This window comes from Primulina eburnea, chromosome 12 (genome assembly GCF_022965805.1).
Source record: "Primulina eburnea isolate SZY01 chromosome 12, ASM2296580v1, whole genome shotgun sequence".
Classification (NCBI taxonomy): domain Eukaryota; kingdom Viridiplantae; phylum Streptophyta; class Magnoliopsida; order Lamiales; family Gesneriaceae; genus Primulina; species Primulina eburnea.
The window spans coordinates 9,101,579-9,122,753 of record NC_133112.1 but is presented as its reverse complement, the minus strand read 5'-3'; the positions used below and the strand labels follow the sequence as shown (position 1 = coordinate 9,122,753).

The window sequence follows — 21,175 nt, the reverse complement described above, 5'->3', positions numbered from 1 at the left end:
TTGCTTCAGCTGTTGAAGTAACAATTGATGTTTACTTTTTGGTGAACCAAGAGATCAGTCTGTCGCATAAGATTTACAAATTTCACTTGTGTGTTTCATATTTATTTTACAACCTGTATACTCTACATCATAATAACCAATTAAATTGAAACTTGAATCTTTTGGGTACCAAATTTCAACATTTTGTGTACTCTTAAGATATTTCAATATATGTTTAGCACCAGTTTAATGTGATTTTTCATTCTTTTCCTGGAATCTAGCATATATGCATACAAACATGATGTCTAGTATGCTGGCAGTTAAGTAGAGTAAGGAACCAATCAATTCTCTGAATAGTGACACATCAAAATATGGTCCAATCTCATCTTTATCCAGCTTGATTGAAGGGCTCATAAGTGTTGAAGCGACTGAGCAATTGTGGGGACCCGGACGCTAATCATCTTCTTAATCATCTTTGGGATTTAATTATCAATTAAGATAATACAGGGTCTAAAAATTTTTCTTTTTAAAATAAAGTGCGGAAGGTAATGGCATCTATCTATTATACAAATCAGTATAATAATTATACATTTCAGTATAAAAGTACAATACTGTACAATCTAAGTCTAAGGTTCGATTACTAAGTTCAAGTAATAAACCAAATCTGCTACAAGTCCGGAATCACCACGCTAACTCGTCTTCTCTCATCGTTATCTCGACCCTGATCCAGCCCCACCTGTTGTCATGCACACATACAAAACAAGACAACAGCCGGATAATTCCAGTGAGAATAAATCCCAGTATAAAACATGGTAAGCATGTATATAAACAAACTAATTTATAAAACATGCTATCATGTATAGAAACAATCTATTTCATAATCTATGAAATTCATCAAATAAGCATGCAACTCAAATCAGATAAACATGCATATAAACAATCTTAATCATAAAACATGCTAACCCAACTGAAAGCAGTAATGATGGGTCCCATAATCTAGGAGCCACATCCATATAAGCATGCAGTTCTAATCAAATCATGTCTAGACTTGACTTGATCTATAACTCTAGGGATCCCGGTGTGAATAAGACGTCACTGGCTGTCACCTACCCTACCAATCGAGGTGCTGTACGTCTTATTCCTAGACTTCGGCCTGATCTGTATCCGCATCTACAAAGGGGCGGTGATCTTCCCCTAAGCTGAGATTTCGCCGAACGTCTAGCAGTCTGGCTGATCTCCAAACTGTCCTATCTTAAATGCATGAATACAATCAGTAAACCAAGCATGATCAGATAAAACATAAACAAGAATATAGTATGTGATTTATTGGGCAACTCAAGGATGATCTCGATTGAGTTGTTTCTTCCCGAATATCACATGAATTATACTTTTGTCGTCCCGATCTGACGAAGACGAAGTCTTGTATTCAAATCTGTCCATCTCGAATCTGAAATGACAATATCGAATACGTTGTATCAGTAATAACTTAATATTCCATCTGTTCTGATCAATACTCAATTCAGTATACAATCTGATCAATATCTGAACAAGATACAATCTGAGTCATATCAATAATATCACAATCAAATCGAAATCATATCTGAATCTGATCAATCTAATTCAACTGATGTTTCGACGGCATAACACTACAATCTGAATAACCCCGTCAATCTGAACATCACAATATAGTACTGGCACTCATAGTCTGAATATCGGAATATTCAAAATCAGTAATACACAATTTTGATATCAAAATCTCGGCCAACATCTTTCGAAAATCATAACAATTACAGAAATATTCTGTTCTTTAATCTGACTTCAATTCTACAATGTCTACGGTAGCAGAAACGCCATATCTGAATCACATGCAATTCTAGTAACATCATACTTTCAAAACATCTCAAAACGTAACAAAACTTACGTCCTTGTGTAGCTCGAGTCTAGAGGAGCACAGAACTGAAGTCGAATTTGAATTCTGATAGACGGATTTCTCACAATCGCAACTCGAAAAGGCGTAAGGATTTTTCTCTCAAAATCTAGGCCCTTTTCTGAATTTCTGAAGAAATAACGTGTCAAACATCTATATATATATATTGCATGCGAAGTCTGAAACGTGGCATCATTTTTCATAGTGCACGTCGCACCGCGGGTGCGGTCATGCCAGCACCGCGGGTGCGCTCAAACGGTGATTCCTATCCATTCTCTCAAAACTGAGACCGCGGGTGCGCTGCCTACACGACCGCGGGTGCGGTGTCATCAGCGCGGGTGCGCTCCATCTAATACCGCATGTGCGGTGTGACTACGGCTTTGCACTACATTTTCTGAACACGCACCGCGGGGGCGGTCGTGCTAGCACCGCGGGTGCGGTCGTGCAAACTTCTAAATTCTAGTTTTCTGATCATGCCACACCTGGTTTCTCAAGTCTTTCCTTCCCTCATTGCATGACATGCATTCTCATATCTTCCGTGTCTCACATTAATAACGATTAATAATCTTGATTATCGATTCTGTAATTCTTGGGCCTTACAGCAATTATCCATACCAAACTTCATGAGGAGTTCTTTTGTGTATTTAGCTTGATTTATGAAGATTCTAGCATCTAGTTGTTTGACTTGTAAGCTGAGAAAGAATGTCTGTTAATCCATCATACTCATTTCAAATTTTTCATGCATTATCATGGAGAACTTCTGACAGAGTTAAGGTTTTGTTGACCCAAAAATAACGTTATCTACATATATTTGAACTAACAAAGTATGTTATCTTTTTCTGAATTTGAACAATGTTTATTATCAACTATACCTTGTATAAGGTGTCATACTAGGCTCTGTGAGCTTGCTTCAAACCATATAATCTTAATCTAATTTAAACACATAATTAGGCAGTATATGATTCACAAATACAAGAGGTTGTTCGACAAACACATCTTCTTATAATAAACCATTTAATAATGCATTTTTAATATACAACTGATATACTTTGAAGTTCTTAAAAATAACAAGAAATAATCTGATGGCTTCCAATATAGCTACTGTTGCAAATGATTCAAAAAAATATATTCCTTCTTCTTGCTTACATGTTTGTGCTACTAGTCTTGCTTTATTTATAATCACAATGCCATTTTCATCATGTTCATTTTTAAAAACCCATCTTGTTCCTATAAAGATTGTTCTGATGGTCCGGAAACTAAATGTCAACACTTTATTTATATCAAATTTTCTTAATTATTCTTGCATGAAATTTATCCAATTTGAGTCAATTAGAGCCTCAACAATTTTCTTTGGTTCATTATGAGATATAAATGCAATAAGCAAAAATTAATCAATAATTTGTTTTTTAGTTCTTAAGGGAGCATAAAATTACATATTACCAGCTCAAGTAGATGATTCTTATTATACTGGTAACTTGGTCCAAGAGGATTTGAATTTACCGTAGTATAATTTAGTTCTTGAATACGATCAATTTGTCCCCCAACAGATTCGGTTTGATTCAGAACTTTATCTTCTATTGGTTCACTTGGCTTTGGATCAGCTCGATCTGTTGTATTAGGCTCATTGTACAAGTCATATGTTCGTCTAATTTGGATCTCATCATCATTGTCAGATTGAAGAGTGATATTTTTCATTCTACTTGACATACCATTTAAGTGCGTGTTGTGTACATTTGAGATAATTAACAATTAATCAAACACTATTTGAACTGATTCTTCAACAGATAATGTTCGAATATTAAAAACACGATATGATTTGCTAATAAATGAGCATTCTAAAAATATTTCAGCATCTGATTTTGCATTGAAGGTAGTTATTTGATTTTTATTATTGTTATGAATAAAGCACTTACACCAAAGTACCTTAAAGTATGAGATTTCTAGTTTACTTTTATTCTAGATCTGATAGGCGTCTTTCCATGCCTTTTGTTGATCATAGATCTATTCTGAGTATATCAGGTAGTGTTGACAGCTTCAGCCCAAATGCGTTGAGAAATTCCAGAGTCTGCTAGGATGGTCGTGCTGCTTCCTTGAGTGTTCTATTACGTCTCTCAGCAACACCGTTCTGCTCAGGTGATCTGGCATCAGATGAACTTATGTTTGATTCCTTTGTCTTCCAGGTAGTTGTAAGTAGCATGTGGGTAAATTTAGTTTTATTCGATCACTTCTTATCCTATCTACCTTTAGGGTTTTCTCATTTTGTAGTTGCTTTAATATCTTTATCAACTGTGAGCTAGTCTGATCTTTATATCCTAAAAAAATAACCCATTTTAATCTCGAAAAATCATCAATTATTACTATGATTATACCTCATTTCCCCTAAACATGTTACATGTATAAGGCCAAATAGGTCCATATGAAGAAGTTCCAAACATCAGGTTGATGAGGTACAATCTTTGTTTTTGAAGTTGATATGACTTGTTTTCTCATCTGACATGCTGAGCATACTTTATCCTTTGAAAAATCAATCTTGGACACACCAGTTATCAAGTTATTCTTAATCAAATTAGAGATAGTTTTAAAATTCAGATGATTTAATCATTTAGGAACAACCAGTTTTTATTAGTATTGACAACTATAAAGCATGTAGGATCAGATGTTTGTTCAACATACCAGTCTATTTTATAAATATTACTATTTTTGGTACCTATTAATGCAATTTTACCTTTTGAAGCCTTGATAGTACATGTGTGCTTGAGGATTTCTATTATGTATCCATTATCACATAATTGACTTATGTTGATTAAATTATAACATTAATTTCAATTAATAAAACATCATTTATGACAATATTATCATGGATAATCTTACCTTTACCCACATCTTTACCTTTGGAGTCATTTCTAAACGTGATTCATGGACCTTGATAATCAATTATTTCTTATAGAAACAACATTTTTTTTATCATATGTCTTTAGAATCCACTGTCCATGTACAAGATTGACTTCTTCAACAGCTCCATCTGTTGTTCCTCTATTCAAATATTAAAAATTAATTTGTTAACTAGATCTATTTGGGTCCAGAACAGATTAGTCCTTTCGAAACCCACACCTAAATTATCTTGACAGATTTTCCATTGCATGTGTCCACTAGGTTTTGTGCTTAAATCTTGTTAGTGTTGTATGATGTGTGCTTTACAAATATTTGTTTAGGTCTTATTCTGATTATTTAGCATATATCTCTTTTTAACTAGTTTGCAATTGTAGTAATGGTTATTTCTAAACTTCATAGAATTTTATCTAGTACGACACTTACCAAACCAGCTTGACTTGGAATGATGATCATATTAATTTTTGCTTAGTCGGTTTCTGAGCCACCTGACTTAGAACTCTCGGGTTATACATATCCAAGTCCATGAAGTATTCTGTTGTTCTTTTGATATACATGTTTACTGACTTGAATTTCATGTTCTAAATGTTTATATATTGTATCTAATGTGACAAAATCTATGTTTTTATATTTGTATTTCTCTAAACACAACTGATTACTTATTTCAGATAAGTTCATTCATTATGAACAAATCATAAGCCTGATTTGTCACCAGCTAGTTTTGACATTTCGTGCATCTTTTCAAGTGAAATAGAAAAATTTGCCCAAATGATGATTAAATGAGTAAAACTTTTATTTTCAATCATTATTACTTGGATCCAAGACCATGTTTTATCATTTTCGATCTTGAGCATACTATCTTTTGTTTTAAGACTGTCTAATTCATCGAGTTGCCCATAGCTCGAGTTGCTAGACTTATCTGCTAGACATTTGTTGTATGCTTTGACTTCCTCAAACATTTGCAAAAGTCTTTTGTAATCCATTACCATCACATTTGTGCATTGATCAGATCGTCCCGTGTTAATTAATCAGAAGTGAAATCAAATACCTAATCAAGGTCAGATTCTAGATCTTCATCAACCATTAGACACTTTAACTGACTCTTCATCACTATCAATGGAGTCACATATGAGCTGGTGGTTCCTGAGTATGTCTCAGCCTAGTTGCTCTTACTTTCTTCTATCATCAACAACTTTTGTTCTCTCTTTCTTCCAAAGAAATTTTTAACGTCTTTAGTTTTTCTTTTGTCTAGATGATTTCCTGTCATCCTTATTTGGTCTAGTGTCGCCGACAATGAAGTGGTAGACTGTTCTGCCACAATTAAAACACGCTTTACCAGAAGAATTTAATTCTTTATTATAATTGTTCTTTTTATAAGAGTTTTGAAGGCTAAAATGATTCTTCCACATGAATTTCCCAAATTTTTTGACAAATAGTGACATGACGTCATTGCTCAGTGGTTCTGCTAACTCGGATGTGGATTCTTCTGTTGTGATAAAGGCTTTTGTAACTGGTGGAACATATTGTTCTTCTTCATTTCTGGTTCCTAGCTCGAATTCATAAGCCTTCAAATCAGCAAACAGATCGTGTAACTCTAGTTTGTACAGATCCTTTGACTCTCTCAAGGCTATGGTCTTGACATCTCGTTATATAGGTAAGACACTCGTCAATTTAAGTGCAACCTCCATGGTGTTGTAGTCCTTGCCTAGAAAGCTTGATTACTATACTGTTGAACCTTTTGTCAAATTCATTCATTGTTTCTCCAACCTTCATCTTGACATTATCAAATTTATGAATGGCCACCATCATCTTGTTCTCCTTTGTCTGATTATTTCTTTTACAAAGTTGTGTTAGTTTTTCCTAGATTTCTTTAGCATTTGAACGTGTTTTAATTTACTGAACATTTTTTTATCTTATGTCTTACAAAAGATATCTTTTGCAACGTTGTTCAGATTTGATTTTTTTTGTCATCGTCTGTCCATTCCATCCTGGGTTTCTCTACCATTTGAGGAGAACCATCTGTTACCACAACGGATGTATTTGCTTTCATAATCTTCATTGGTCTATCCGTGATGACATATCACATGTCATCGTCTTGAGCTGATAGATGTGTCTGCATTCAGATTTTCTAATAATAATAGTATTCTTTTGAAAACATAGGGATTTTGTTAAAAAAGACCATTTGATATATAAGATATTTAGATATTGGAATAAACCTCTCTAATACTACTTGTTAGAATCTAAGATGACAGTTTAGAGGATGATGAATTAACTGTTATGCAAATTATATCAAATAATGCTAAGTTTAAGCTGTGTTAGTAGCTTAAGACAATATTTCAATTTGACTGAGTAATTTGAGCTACTAGAAACATGTTCTAAGTGTGGAACTGCTCAAATTACTCAGTGATTATGATACAAAACATAAAAGCTCGATTTACTTCAGTTCACTTATCAGCACATATGATAGACTTAGCATCTCAAGTAAATAGTAGTAAATAAAGAGGCAAGAAGTTGTTTATGGAAGTTCGAAGGCTAAGCTTCTGCTCTCGTTTTTTTGTTCCTAGAAAGATTATACTAGAAGATTTGATCAGTACGACGACTTGAACAAACCCACTTCAGATCGGTGCCACAACCCTGATGAGTTGAAACTCCAAGTACTCTTTTCTTCAATATGATCTGTTCAGAAACAGATTTCAGACAGTTACAATTGATTCTCATAATACAACACTCGTTTATAAAAGATAAATGAGAATACAAAGTGCACAATATTGATCCTTAATATATTTGATGAGAAAATGAGTGTGTGCAAGAACAACTTAAAGTTTTGTTGAAAGATGTTGTATGATTTGAATGTTTGATGAAGATTGACAAAATGAAAGTAGTTTATTCGAGAGCTCTTCAATCTTGATGCATTCCTGATTTATAGGTATTGGTCCCCAATGAAATAAATAAATTTGATACGCACATATGTACTGGGTGACCAACATTTACGCGGATATAGCCACGTGTCCTATTGATTTGTCAGATATAGTGTCATCCTTTTAAAATTCTTTGGATACTAGCTGAAGGAGTAACTGATCAGAATAAAGAATGTTTGATAGACTAGTCTTCAAGTTGATATGTTCTGTTTGAGCAGCTTGGTTCAAGTCGTGCTGATGAATAAACTCTATTATATCAAAATAGTTGAAGAACTTGATTTGTCAGTTCAGTTTAATAGTCTACATTAATATAAACTTGAGTTAGATCAATTTGTTTTGTGGTAACCAAAACTTAAATATAATTTTTTTTCTTGACAACTTATTTCGTTAAGCGATTGGTTCAGGGCGATGGCTGCAGAGGAGCTCTCTGTGCATTCCATATCTTCCCTTAGTCTTCTCATCTCTTTAATATGTGCTTCCTGATTCTCAAGATACGATTGTGGGAGGTTGTCCCCTTGCCTTCAGTCTAGCGCTTGTTCCACAGTGGCGCGATCAATTGGGTGAGTTCTGCAACATTGAGAGCCAAAGACAGGTGCTCGTTGTTGTGTTATTCCCACTATTCTTCTTGATGTTCATCTCCACAATTCTCATTTTCGCGATTTTCGTTCTCATGATTTTCATTCTCGCGATTCTCATTTTCTTGATTTCCTCCACAGGGTTCTCTTCTTCTTTTTCTTAGATTCTCCATCTTATCTCTAACTAGTATTATTAAAAATTAATTAGTATAAAAAATAAAAGATATTTAAACTGTAAAAAAAATTAATTATAAAAAATAAAAATAAGAAACTATTTTTTTCGTTAATTTTGAAAAAATTTCTTAAAGACAACGTATGTTGATTAATTGTGTTAGTATAAGACAATGACATGCTTCTTATCGTGTTTAATGTACTAATGTCGACCACCAACCTAAATACATATTTAGTTCTTTAATTTCCGAAAAGCTATATATATTATTATTTTTTAACATGTGATAAATAAATATTTTAAAATCAAATTCAATAAACTAATGATAAATAGTTTTTTCAAAATTCAGTAATTTCGTCTAAATCCTCATTCACAAACAATTTTGTGACATGGTACGTGTTCGACATATTTGAAGGATAACAATAAATTTTTTCATCAATATCTTTATCCAAATAGATTGTGATTTTATCCACAAAATACATCTATAAAGTACACAACAACTTAATATTCCTAAAGAAAAATGAAATATGTGATTATAAGTAAATTGTGTATAAACCAGAAAAGATATTTTATTAACATTTACTATATGTATTCCAAAACAATTTCAATAAGTTTTATAAGGTGTCCTCTAATAAGATGTATACTTCTTTTAGAATTAGCTCAATCCTTTCCATTACGGGACATTTTATAATATCTTGTATATGTGAATTTTGTAATATAGAAGAAAATTATAATATTACCAAATGCATAATAATTAAAATTTTGTACAAATAGGAAAATAATATTTTTGACTTCTCGATCATGAAAGGCAGATTCCAAACTTAATGTCTCATTGTTCTCGTTGTTCACATATGTAGGTAGTTAATATTAGCGAACAAATCTAAATTTAAACGTCCATTGAAACTTGGTAGGATTCAACTCAAAATTGGTGCCAAAAAGAGAAGTTATTTCAGAATTTAGTTTTGGAGTACATAAATTTAGTAAGATAAATAGAATAAAATTGGTTTCTAATATACTATGCAATAGTGCATTATTTATATTTAAAATTCAAATAAAGCAGCAGAAGAGAAAAAAATTATACAGCGGATGCTTTTGACAGAATTATATCATGCATTAACTCTTTCAAATAATGAAAATCTCGAATGAGTGGGTCTCATGTAAGACCGTCTCACGGATCATAATCTGTAAGACGGGTCAACCCTACCGATATTCACAATAAAAAGTAATACTCTCGTCTCATACAAGTTTTTGTCATCTCGAATTGCATACATTGGGTGTCAAACTTTTCTGATTATTGAGGATAATAGACATGTTTATTGAGTGTAATTTAATATATATATATTTGAAATTTTTTTGAACATCTCTCTTTTAATTTTCTAGGGCTATCTCATTTATAATATAGAAGAAAATTATCCCATTACCAAATACATAATAATTAAAATTTTGTACAAATAGGAAAATAATATTTTTTACTTCTCGATCATGAAAGACAGATTCCAACCTTAATGTCTCATCGTTCTCGTTGTTTACATATGTAGTTAGTTCATAATAGCGAACAAGTCTAAGTTTAAGCATCCATTGCAACTTGGATGGATTCAACTCATAAATGATGCCGAAAAGAGGAGTCATTTCAGAATTCAGTTTTGGAGTACATAAATTTAGTAAAAAAAATAGAATAAAATTGGTTTCCAATATACTAAGTAACAATGTATTATTTATAATTTTAAATTCAAATAAAAAAACACAAGAGAAAAAAATTATACAGCGGGTGCTTTTGAGAAAATTATACAATGTATTAACTATTTCAAATTATGGAAATCTCGAATTGCATACATTAGGTGTCAAACATTTCTGATTATTGAGGGTAATATACATGTTTATTGAGGGTAATTTAATGTATATTTGAAACCCTTTTGTATATCTCTTTTTTAATTTTCTAGGGCTATCTCATTTGGATTTTAAGAAAGCAGACCAAGAGATACAATATACATATGATTTTGGAAGAAAATTATTGTGCATTTGTTTCAAATAAAGGTAATCTCGAATTAACATGCATTTGAAGTTAAACATTTATGATTAGAAAAAGCTAATTTAATGTTCATTAGAAAACATTCTTTAATTATAACTTTTAATATTCAATCGATTTTTTTGAAAAAAATTAATGAACTAATTAAATATTATATTTTTTTAATAATTAATTTGAGTAAGAACTGTCTAATTTCTTGGAGATTAGAATTAATAAATAAAGAAAAATAATATTTTGTGAAAAAAAATAATAAACTAATTAAATATTATATATTTTTTAATAATTAATTTGAGTAAGAACTTTCTTATTTCTGAGAGATTAGAATTAATAAATAAAGAAAAAATAATATTTTGCAAAAAAAAAAAAAAATTCTAAATTGGATCAATTAAAAATCTGTCTAACCAAATTGCCATTGGGGCGAGTAAGATTCGGGTTGAATTAAAAACCCCTGTTAAACCCTAGTCACGACCTCTTTCTGTGATACGTTAGGATTCAGTTCCAGGACCACAATTCGTGAATACCGCAGCTTTCTGTTGGAAGTGAAGCCAGCGTCCGGAATTCAATCTATCTATCGGAGGTGGTGAATTTTTTTGTTTTTGGGGAAATAAATTCAATTGAACTTGTCTGTTGAATATTTTCATTTTTCCCTTCCCCAATCTCATTTTACTAGATTCTGATTGCTGTCAGTGAGTCCAAGGATAAAGAAAAATGGGGAAGCTTGGGAAAAAAGCGAGGAAATTTGCGAAGAAGAATCTTCAGTCCGTGCTGAAACAGAGACGAAAAACTAAGGCTTTATTCAAGAAGAAATCGTCCAGTACTCTCAATCTGTCCCTCTCTTTGTATATATTTATGTGATTTATATATCATCAATGGACCCTCATTAAAATGACATTTCCTTCAAGCTCTGTTTTTTTGTATGTTTCTTTTTTTTTTTTCCAAAAAAAAATATGCTTATTGGATCTTTATTTTTTACTGGCATGTGTATTTTCCACTCATTGTTTTTTACTGTTAACGTTGTTTGGTTCCTACTCCTGTATTATGAAGTCTGAAAGTGGTCCATTTTTATTCTTTTTGGTGCGCATAATTAATGTGATTACATATTCCTCTAATTTACGTGTTTGTGTTTTTTTAGCAAAAGCCTCTATTGGTTTTTGTTTCTTTTCTTTCTTTATTTCCTTCTTTTATTTTTTACGCTGATATTTCTGAACTCATGAAATGATGATTATTGGAAAACATGAAATTCTGGGATTTGCAAAGCTTTATTATGTGTGATAGCTCTCATGCTTCTGAAATTGACCAAGAAAAGATAACTATTTGTACAGTCAACATAATTTTGTGCTTTACTTGTTCTGCAGAAGGTGTTTCGAATGACAAGAAGGAAAAATTGGTTAGTCTGGTGGAGCCTTCAAATGAAAGGTAATAAAGATGAATTGGATGTTTTTGTCTCATGTTGTAGCTTTTGATGTTCTGTTCTGTTACCAAAGTATTCATATTATAATATAAGGTTATAGTGCAAAAGAGCGACCTCAATCAGATGATTTTTAAATCAAGAAGTAATTTTAAGTTCAGGCTTCAGAATTTCAGAGTTACCAGTCTTTAAACTGTTAGCATGAAATAACATTCATAGTATGAGATAGTTCATGCATTTTCAACTTCACAATCAATGCTCTGTCACAATACTTCTTCCTGGTGCACAAATATTTTATATGCACTAGACCTAGTGGGTGGAGTGATTGGTAGGCTGTGGATCCTGCCAATGCATATGTTCTACTTTCCTCTGATTGGCTCACCATCAATGATATGTGTGCTCTATATCTATATGGTCTTCCTTATGTTCTTGGAAATGCTATATGATCCTTTGGAGAATCACGCCACTATGATTTTATACTATTAATCTTTAAATTTGTTCTCAGGGGCACTGAATCCAGAGTTACCGAACATATTTCTCTTGATGCAATGTTCGCTGAAAATGACAACAGTGACATCGTAAATGAATCAGATAGTGATGGTTATCTTTTCGAGGTTTCAGACTTACTATCCTTCGATGTCATTCACTTTGCATGACTATGATCTATTTGCCTACCGTTGATTGTGTACTCTTGTATTTAGGACTCGGGCTGTTCGAATGTTGAAGAAAATGGGACTGAGGAAAACCTTGGTCAGTTCTCCCATAGATTTTCTTAGTTCTACTTAAATCTTTCTATTTCCCAATCAAAATATCTGCTTGTTACCATGAGTCGTGTGTGCAGATGAGACAACTACTAGTACCTCTTCGGCTCGGAACCAAAATTTGTTTGCCGATGTGGCCATTTTGAAGAAAAAGCTGGATAGATTGAAAAAGAAGGTGACTCTTTATGATTTGTTGATTCAAAATTATATGAGCAATTACAAGTCCTTCGTATGGTGAAACTTGATGATTGATGTTCTTTCCTAGTATGATCATGTACATGCTGGCATGCTAGAATCTAGATATTCAAAGTTTAGGAGGAAATTAGATAATTTAGTCAAAACTTAATGATACAAGTATCTACCTTCCTCTCTCTATTGGTTTTTGACAATCTAGCAAAGCCGCGATATGATTACACCGTGCATGGGGATTGGGGAAGACTAAACTGCTACTGGAAATTTCCTGACAAGGGAGAATGTATAAAGATAGGGCTACATCAAGAATCAACTTTAAGTTTATCTTTTTTCACTTGTCATAGATGAACTCGCAGACATATTCATGACATGGTGCCTTGGTGCATTTTGTTTGCAGATGTCATTGTCTTGGTAGATGAGGTTCGTGAAGAGTAAACTCCAAACTTGAAACTTGGCGAGAAACGTTGGAAGATAAAGGTTTTAGACTTAGCATAGCAAAGACAGATTACATTGAATTTAAGGTTAGCAATACTAGAAGCAGTGAGCCAATAGTTAAAATAAGAGATGTCGAATTGCTGGCGAGTGAAGTATCTAGGATCATTTTTACATAAAGATGGGGGTATTGATTGATATTTATCGCATAGAATACATGTAGGAGGGTCGAAAGTGGAGAAATGCATATGTTATTCTGTGATCGTAAAGTACGCCTAAAAAACAACTTGATATGGCATGTACACATAAAAAGAGGACTAATAGAGGCTCCAGTTAGGAGATGCGGGACCATGACTAGTACCCGTATTAATAGACGAAGAGGGAGACTAAAAAAGACTTGGACCACCAACTACCCTTTTCGATCTTAGCCCACCTCCACCTGCCCTTTCCGACTCTGCCCCTCTTCGTCGTTCGTTTATTTGTCTTCATCTTCTTTTCGAAAATGTGTCTCCTTTCTACCCCTGACTAGCGTCGAAAGAGTACAGATTTACAGAATGATCTAGAAATGCAGAGTTATTTGTTGGAAATAGATTTTGGTTGTACCCAATGATTGTGTTTGAAGCTTTGGGATTAAATCAATAATTCTAAATCATGTCTGGATTTTAACCGATTCAGGGGCAACAATGTTGTTTTCTATTCAAAGGTTTGTTAATAACAGAGGTAGCTTTTTGGAAGTGTTAAAATTCATTCAACAAGATAAGAGGCGGCGCATCATACTACAGAGTGGTATTGCTATGAGGGATTGGAAGTGCTTGGCTAATCATCTGTCCAAAGTCATGCGTAGGAAAAAAGGTACCGGTTCATCTGCGTGTAGGTCGAGAGCGATATAATGATGCATTCCAGAAAGATGACCATGCACGGAATAAGCCAACGTCTACCATTTGTTGAGAAGAGGTTAAACTTTTTAATTGCAAAGATAAGGTGAAGCACTTATTATCACTTGGGAGGAAGTCAACATTTCTTGGAACTTGATTCGGTTTGTTATTTGTAAGGCGGTCAAGCGGCGCATTGAAAAAAAATTCATTTCAAGCCAATAAAGCAGTGTGGTGGCCGAACAATGAAGATGATTCTACATTTTATTTGAGGATGAGGAGATGCTTTTTTGAAAAGAGAGTTACTTTGTCATTTGAACGGCGAGTCAGGAGATATACAAAAAGGAGGCAGTGTATGAGTGTCGTGATAGTTGTATTATGATTTTCGGACTTCCGTGGAACATGTGGTCAACAGATTTGCTTAAGATTATCGGGGATTCTTGAGGAGGTCTGTTGGAATTTAGCAAGACACAGCTATGCTTAAGGATTTATCTGCGGTGAAATCAAGGTGGTAGGACATGAAGGCGATTTTTTTACTAGTTTGTTTCAGGTCCAATCACAATTTGGTCTTTTGGAGGTTCGAGTAGTGGACTTTGTTAATATGGCAGCGTACGAAATCTTCTAACGACAATCATACGCTCAGGTGGTGATTGACAGAGCGAGAATGATGGTTGGGTGGGGGAAAATGGAAGGTGTTTTTGAGGAATACAGTGGATCAAGATCATCTACATGTTCAAATAAGGTAACTGTGCAAGAGCCAAAGATCGAGGAAGTAGTAGACAAGGAGCCAAAGATCGAGGAAGTAGTCGTGGAGACAACAATTGTACCTGGGGTTTGTGTGAGCGAAGAGAGGGCTATCTCTAAGAATCTTAATGATGCTTGGGATTTTAGCCATACTCACAATATCAGAGGAGTCGACTTGTTTGTTAGTGAAAATCAAGAGTGGGACAATCTTAAAGAAAATGTGGCAAGTTCGGCAAGCAAGTGTTTTGGGCCAGAACCGTTGCTAGGAGGCAGATGTATCAAGATTCTCGTGAGGATTATTCCTAAAAAAGTTGGTGATTTCAGAAGAATTTCTATTCAAAATATAAACAAGTCAAATGTTGGAGGTGCATAATTGCCTAGCTGCGGGGTGGTGAGATAGGTGTCACTTCAGTGCATAATTTTGAGAGTGTATACTATAGAAGAAAGTCTCGTACAACAAGTGGTAAGGACAACTCATTCGCGGATAACTTATCAAGGGGAGATCCATTGAGGTTGGAGGATCGGACGTTGGGCGTTGGAGGTCATAAGGACTTCGAGGATCCAATGCACAATGATTTGATCGAAGATAGTTTTGGAGAAGGTTCAAAATCATTCGTGTTTGGCAGCCTTGTTAGCTCAAATATCTCTATGCCTGCTTGTTCGGGTATGGAAGTCATATGAGGTCTTTTTGCATTTTCTCCGAGTTCTAAGCAATTTCGCATGCTGCGTACCAAGGATTTTTCAGATCCTAAAGTGGGAGAGGTCCTTCTTTCTATTCAGAATTGACCTCTAAAACAATCATTTTATCGTAACTCTTTATTTCATTCATCGTTTTCTGTTTTGGGTCTATCTAAGGGAGAGGTTGTGCAACCACTACTTGGTGAAAAGCCAGGTAAGTTATTGGATAGTCATTCTGAGGATGAGTAGGAGAGGATGTTTTAAGGGAATGTAGAGGGAACGACAATGTGTTTTACATGATTGGTGAAAGTAGTAGGGAGTACGTCGAGATTGAACAAATCCAGGGAGTTAAAGTGGTTGACCTTTGGGATCAATTATGAGAAAATATCGTTTCATAGGGGCTCTGCAGTTGTTAAATGAAGATTTGTTCTTGTAATATTAGGGGAAGAGGCTTAGGTAGTCGTAGGGATTAGTAGGGATTAGTTAGAGCAGTTTTGCGTAAGGAAAGGCCATATAATGTTGTTCTTCAAGAAATTAAGAGAGAGTCAGTGGATATGAGATTTATTGGAAGTCTGTGGAAGTCTTTGTTTGTCGAATGTATATTACTACCTGATAGAGCTAGATCAAGGGGTGTTTCGGTAAAATGAGACCTTAGATTGGTTTCGGTTACGGATAATCTAATTGGAGACTTCCCAGTTTCAATACAAATCTAATTCGGTTAAGGATCTTTATTTTATTTTATTTCAGTTATCATCGGATCATAATAAGCCCATTTATCATTTTATCTAGTGGCATGATTCTTCCTCTTCTTCTTTATCTTGGGTCTTGCATTTGCAGAGGGAGCTGGGGGATGAGGAAGTGAATGAGTTGAGCTTTTTGTTAGGATCTTTAGGGAGGGTCTGATTAATTGAGGATGTCGATGATATAAGGGTTTGGGACGGGGATCATTCAGGGGCATTCTTATTCAAATCTTTCTTTCTGATCAACGGTTTTTTCTCTCTTTCATGTCATCTGGAAAGTTTCGATCCCACCAACTTCAAGTCTTATCGTCGACCGCGGTGCTAGGTAAGCTGTCAACTTGATGCAAAAGAGATGACCTTCGTGTGCTCTGTCTGAATTGATGCGTGCTGCAGCGGAAAGAGGTGGAGAATCAAGATCATCTGCTTATTCATCGTTCTTTCACGAGGTGTCTTTGATTTAGAGCTTTGTAGGAGATGAGTTCGGTTTGGGTAGCTCCAAGATCTTCACACAAACTATTTGCTGCAGACCTTGGACGCGAACTACGACAGATATAAAAATTTTGACATTTAGAAGAATCAGTTGAAGAATGTTAAGACGAGATTAAGATTAGGGCATTTATTTGGATTGGGAAGTATGTATACTTTAAAAACTTCTCGATTTCAGATTAATTGACGGATTGGAGATATATATGTTGTTGATTTGAGCAGGGTTTTTGTACTCCATATTTTGTTTGATTGTTTTTTTCCTTTCCATTAATCGATTCTAAAACAAATTGAAGAAAAATCTATTCTATATATAAATATAAATATATATATATATGTATATATATATATATCTATTCTGTACTACTATAAATATATGACTTTGGATTGTGAATTTACATGTATCTCCTTATCTTAATTATCTATATATATCTATATCTATCTGTATATCTATGACTTTGAATTGTCACTTTACATATATATATGTTCTTATCTTCATTGAATAATAATAATTACACTTCTCTTTGTTTGTTTTTTCCGTCTATTAAATGGATTCTATATATATATATATATATCCGCTTACACTGCTCATTACAGCTATTCATTATTGCATTTCCTTTGATTTATTCATGCAGCATAGCATCCTTTGGATTTACTACTTGGTTGAAGATTTTCTATCGCCAACCTCTGTGTGAAAATTAATTTCCATGGTTCTAAACTAATCATCTACAGACATGCGCACACTTTGTATGCTTCTTATGTGCACTTCAATATTAGTTCATTCTATCTTAACTTTTATATTTCTTTAAGATTGCGATATCTCTTTTGGATTTCTCTCCTTTTGGGTGTCCACTCATTTATTCTGTTTTACTACTTAAATTCTTGATCTTTCATAAATTTATTACATGTATACAGTATTTTATTTGTTGAAGCTCCTTTGTTTGAGCATTTCAGGATCCTGAATTTAGTAAGTTCTTAAAAACCTACGACAGCCGGAATGAAGAATTCCCAAATGGAGATCTGGTGAGATGTTTTACTGTCTTTTAATTAACTCCCCCACTATTTTCTTTCCTGTTGAATGGCTTATTTAAATATCATGTTTGGAATAATATGCTGTTTTTTTATTTATTTTTACAATAATGCTGACGCCTTCTTTAATCAGACAATTATTTCTCTACAAGTTATGTTTATTTTGGGATTTTATATTGCATATTCGTTCTTGCCAATATCCAGACTGCAAAATGTAGTTTCACATTATTAGTTAGGTTATTAGATAATTACCTGGATATGTACGAGAAATTGTTTTTGAAGTTACTTGATAATGACTGGTTCCTTCTATTGACAATTTTTCGTACTTTATACTTATCTTTCTGTTCTTTTCTATAGTACTCAGATGAAGATAGAAGCGATGAAGGAGAATTGGATGAAGGTGGAGTGGTCGCGGAGAAGGGGAAACTCTTGACAAATAGTATTGTTAATACATGGTTTCAAATGATTAAAGAAAACCGTAACCAATCTGCATTCATTAGTCTGCTGAATGCTTATCGCACAGCGTGCCGCTATGGCGCTGGATCAATTGGCCATAGGATTGACAACAGCGAAACCTTCTGCAACATTCTGGTTTTCACACTTTCGAATGCAGATGACACATTTCGAGAGTTGTTGCAGTTATCATCTTCAAATCTCATGAAAGAGAAAATATTGGAACTGAAAAAAGTTTCAAAACGTGAAAGCTTGAAACCACTTATTAAGTCATATATGAGAAGTACATTGTTTCTGTTGGATCAGGTTACTGACAGAGACATTTTGGCTTTTGCTTTGACAAGGTTCAGATCTTCTCTAATATTTTTTGCTGCTTTCCCATCACTGGTACAAAGGCTCATGAAGGTATTTTATTTGAAACCTACGATGTAATTTTGATTATTTATTATTTGTCATGCTTGATTACTTTTTGCATGCTCATGGATTATGCTATCATTGTACTTTTGTAATTTCCCTTTTTGGGTGAGCCACAGATGAGCGGTATTGAGGTTTATATCTGTTCAAGGAGAATCCCACTTGGTATAGATGCCGTCTGTTAGCTTTTTTTAGAAAAAGGTGCAAGTTAATTTGGTGATGTAATCAATGTATCTGGCAGTTAGGATTTAGTTGTGATTCTGTTATGAAATTCGATGGGCATAGCCTAAATGTGAGTGTGAAGCTATAATTTTTTTGGTGTCGATTGTTATAAGTTCCCGAGTCCGTAGGCACATTCTAGTTATGGATGTTAACGTGCTTGTGCACGCACCTGGATGGAGTACCTGGATATATAGTTAGCATAAACTTGACATGGGTCTGGACGTTCCTTTTTGGAATTCAATCAAATAATATTAAAAATAATGCTTTTATATAGAATTTTATAGTTTTTTCATTATTTTTACTCATCTGATTCTGGCAATTCCAATTTAAAACAGGTAACCGTGCAATTGTGGGCAACAAGTGGAGGATTTCTGTCAACAGCTTCCTTGCTCATCATACGAGATGCTGCTGCCATGTTTAGTTCCATTTATTTTACCACCTGCTTGTCAAAAACTATGATAGCTTTTATTTCTCGGTCTAGAGTTACAGAAATTACCGATATCAAACATATGCAGTTTTTAAGAGATTCAATAGTTGATTTGTGTTCCCTGGATGTGCAAAAATCATCTGTTAAAGCTGCTGCTTCTATTAGTCAACTTGCAAAACTAATGCAACACGGGTTGCAAACAAAGACGAAGGTATAAGTCTGATATCGCTAAGTTTAGTATAATGATTATGAATCTTTTTTCTTGTTCTGCAAAAATTCGGCTTACACAGTGACAGTTACACTTATTGATGGAATTACCACTCTTGTTCCTTTCTGCTATTTGTTTGTTTTTATTAAGTTTTGTTACTTGTTTGTATTCATTTTCTTGCAAGACAGGAAGCTGTTAAAACGATTTGCAGTTGGGAATATATTAATTGCATTGATCTGTGGGTTAGGTTCATATCAACCAACATATGTGACCATGATCTCCAGTCTTCATTCTTTATGACCATTCAACTTATATATGCCTTGGCTCTCATGTTTCCTGGTCCGAGATATTTCCCTTTGAGGCTTAAGTGCCTTGAGTGGCTTAATTGTCTCTCCAGTTCCAATGGTAAATTTATTCCACTTGCTTCACTGGTGTTGGATATTTTGGAATACAAGGTTGTCAAGGAAAATAGAAAAGCTCAAAATAACTTCAATATTGCATCGGTCCTGAAGGTTAGGGGATATACCTACTATATCGCATGAAAATACTTTACTGATTCCTTTTCTAATTCAGAACCTTCATGATGTTAATTGAGAATTAATCTCTACAGTTGCCCAAGCACTCCCTAAAATCAAAGCATTTCCAAGAGGAAAGTGTACGCTCAGCCATTGAACAGCTCTCACTGCATTTTTCTCAATGGAGCTCCCATATTTCCTTCCCTGACCTAGCTTGTATTCCACTGATCTGTATGCGCAAGTTTATTGAGACCACGACTTCTGAGAGTTTACGTCGTTTGGTAAAGCATTTGATGGACAAGGTACTTAATTCTTAGTTGCGCCTGTATGTTAAATACAACTGTTCATGATCCTATATCATAAGTTAATACACAGAATGTCCATAAGCATGAATGCTTGTTTTGGATCTGCAGGTGGAGCAGAATGTGAACTTTGTGCAAAGAAAAAGAGACGAGGTGTCTTTCTCTCCGCACGATCAGCAATCCGTAGACTCTTTCCTTCAGGTTTGGGCATTATGAATTCGTCTGTCAGTACCTCTGCAAGTGAATGAGCATGATTCGAACTAACATCTTACTAAAAATGTCCAGCTTGAAAAGTCCAGCCTCAACAATTATTCTTTTACCAATTATCACAAAAGCCTCCAGGAGAAGGCCGCTGAAAGGGTGTAAAAGAGGACAGTGAGATGAAGCCACTTCTAACTGTAATCTGTGTTCTTTGAGGATCTCAAATTGTTTCAGTGGGGACATAATCCAGCAGCAGAGGCGGGTGCATACAAGTTTTGATATGGATTTAGAGATTCGTGGATTCAACATAATAATTATATATTTTTATTTTTTAGTTTGGGCAGGGAAGTGCAATGGATGTGAATTATAAAAACATACATACGAAAGTTTTGATTATAATTTTCATCGTTTGTATGGAGCTTAAGTAAGTCTAAGCATCACTGGCTAGCTAGTTAAAGATTCATCGTTATCTTGCAAACTTATCAGTTGAGACAATCGAGTCCTATTGGTGAATAGAACAATAACTCGTACCGAATTCATAATTATTTTGAGAGTCGTATTCGTCTCATCTAATAAATATATAATTTGTTACGTTTCATCATGTTCAATAA

At 34.1% G+C, this 21,175-nt stretch overlaps 1 protein-coding gene across 4 annotated transcripts; it reads left to right on the top strand.

Moving 5' to 3' along the window:
* The first annotated feature begins 10,904 nt into the window (after positions 1–10,904).
* LOC140807910 (protein REBELOTE-like) lies at positions 10,905–21,040 on the top strand. Of its 4 annotated transcripts, none has more exons than XM_073164867.1 (13): positions 10,905–11,060; positions 11,154–11,297; positions 11,839–11,899; positions 12,397–12,505; positions 12,593–12,641; positions 12,733–12,827; positions 17,748–17,816; positions 18,180–18,680; positions 19,247–19,549; positions 19,735–20,058; positions 20,157–20,363; positions 20,475–20,564; positions 20,649–21,037. In XM_073164867.1, the coding sequence occupies exons 2-13, from the start codon at positions 11,192–11,194 to the stop codon at positions 20,727–20,729; spliced, it is 1,995 nt and encodes a 664-aa protein (XP_073020968.1). In that variant the 5' UTR covers positions 10,905–11,060; positions 11,154–11,191; the 3' UTR covers positions 20,730–21,037. The 4 variants fall into 4 exon arrangements, with proteins under 4 accessions (XP_073020968.1, XP_073020969.1, XP_073020967.1 ...); XM_073164868.1 differs by having other exon boundaries at positions 11,171–11,297; positions 20,663–21,036; XM_073164866.1 differs by having other exon boundaries at positions 11,171–11,297; positions 20,649–21,036.
* The last annotated feature ends 135 nt before the right edge of the window (positions 21,041–21,175 follow it).

What these genes read in the sequence shown, in the direction of transcription:
- LOC140807910 (XM_073164867.1), top strand. Translation starts at nt 11,192, where the DNA reads ATGGGGAAGCTTGGGAAAAAAGCGAGGAAATTTGCGAAGAAGAATCTT. An exon ending in TGGTACAAAGGCTCATGAAG is followed by an intron (nt 18,681 to 19,246) that starts GTATTTTATTTG and finishes AATTTAAAACAG; the next exon opens with GTAACCGTGCAATTGTGGGC. An exon ending in ATATTGCATCGGTCCTGAAG is followed by an intron (nt 20,059 to 20,156) that starts GTTAGGGGATAT and finishes TAATCTCTACAG; the next exon opens with TTGCCCAAGCACTCCCTAAA.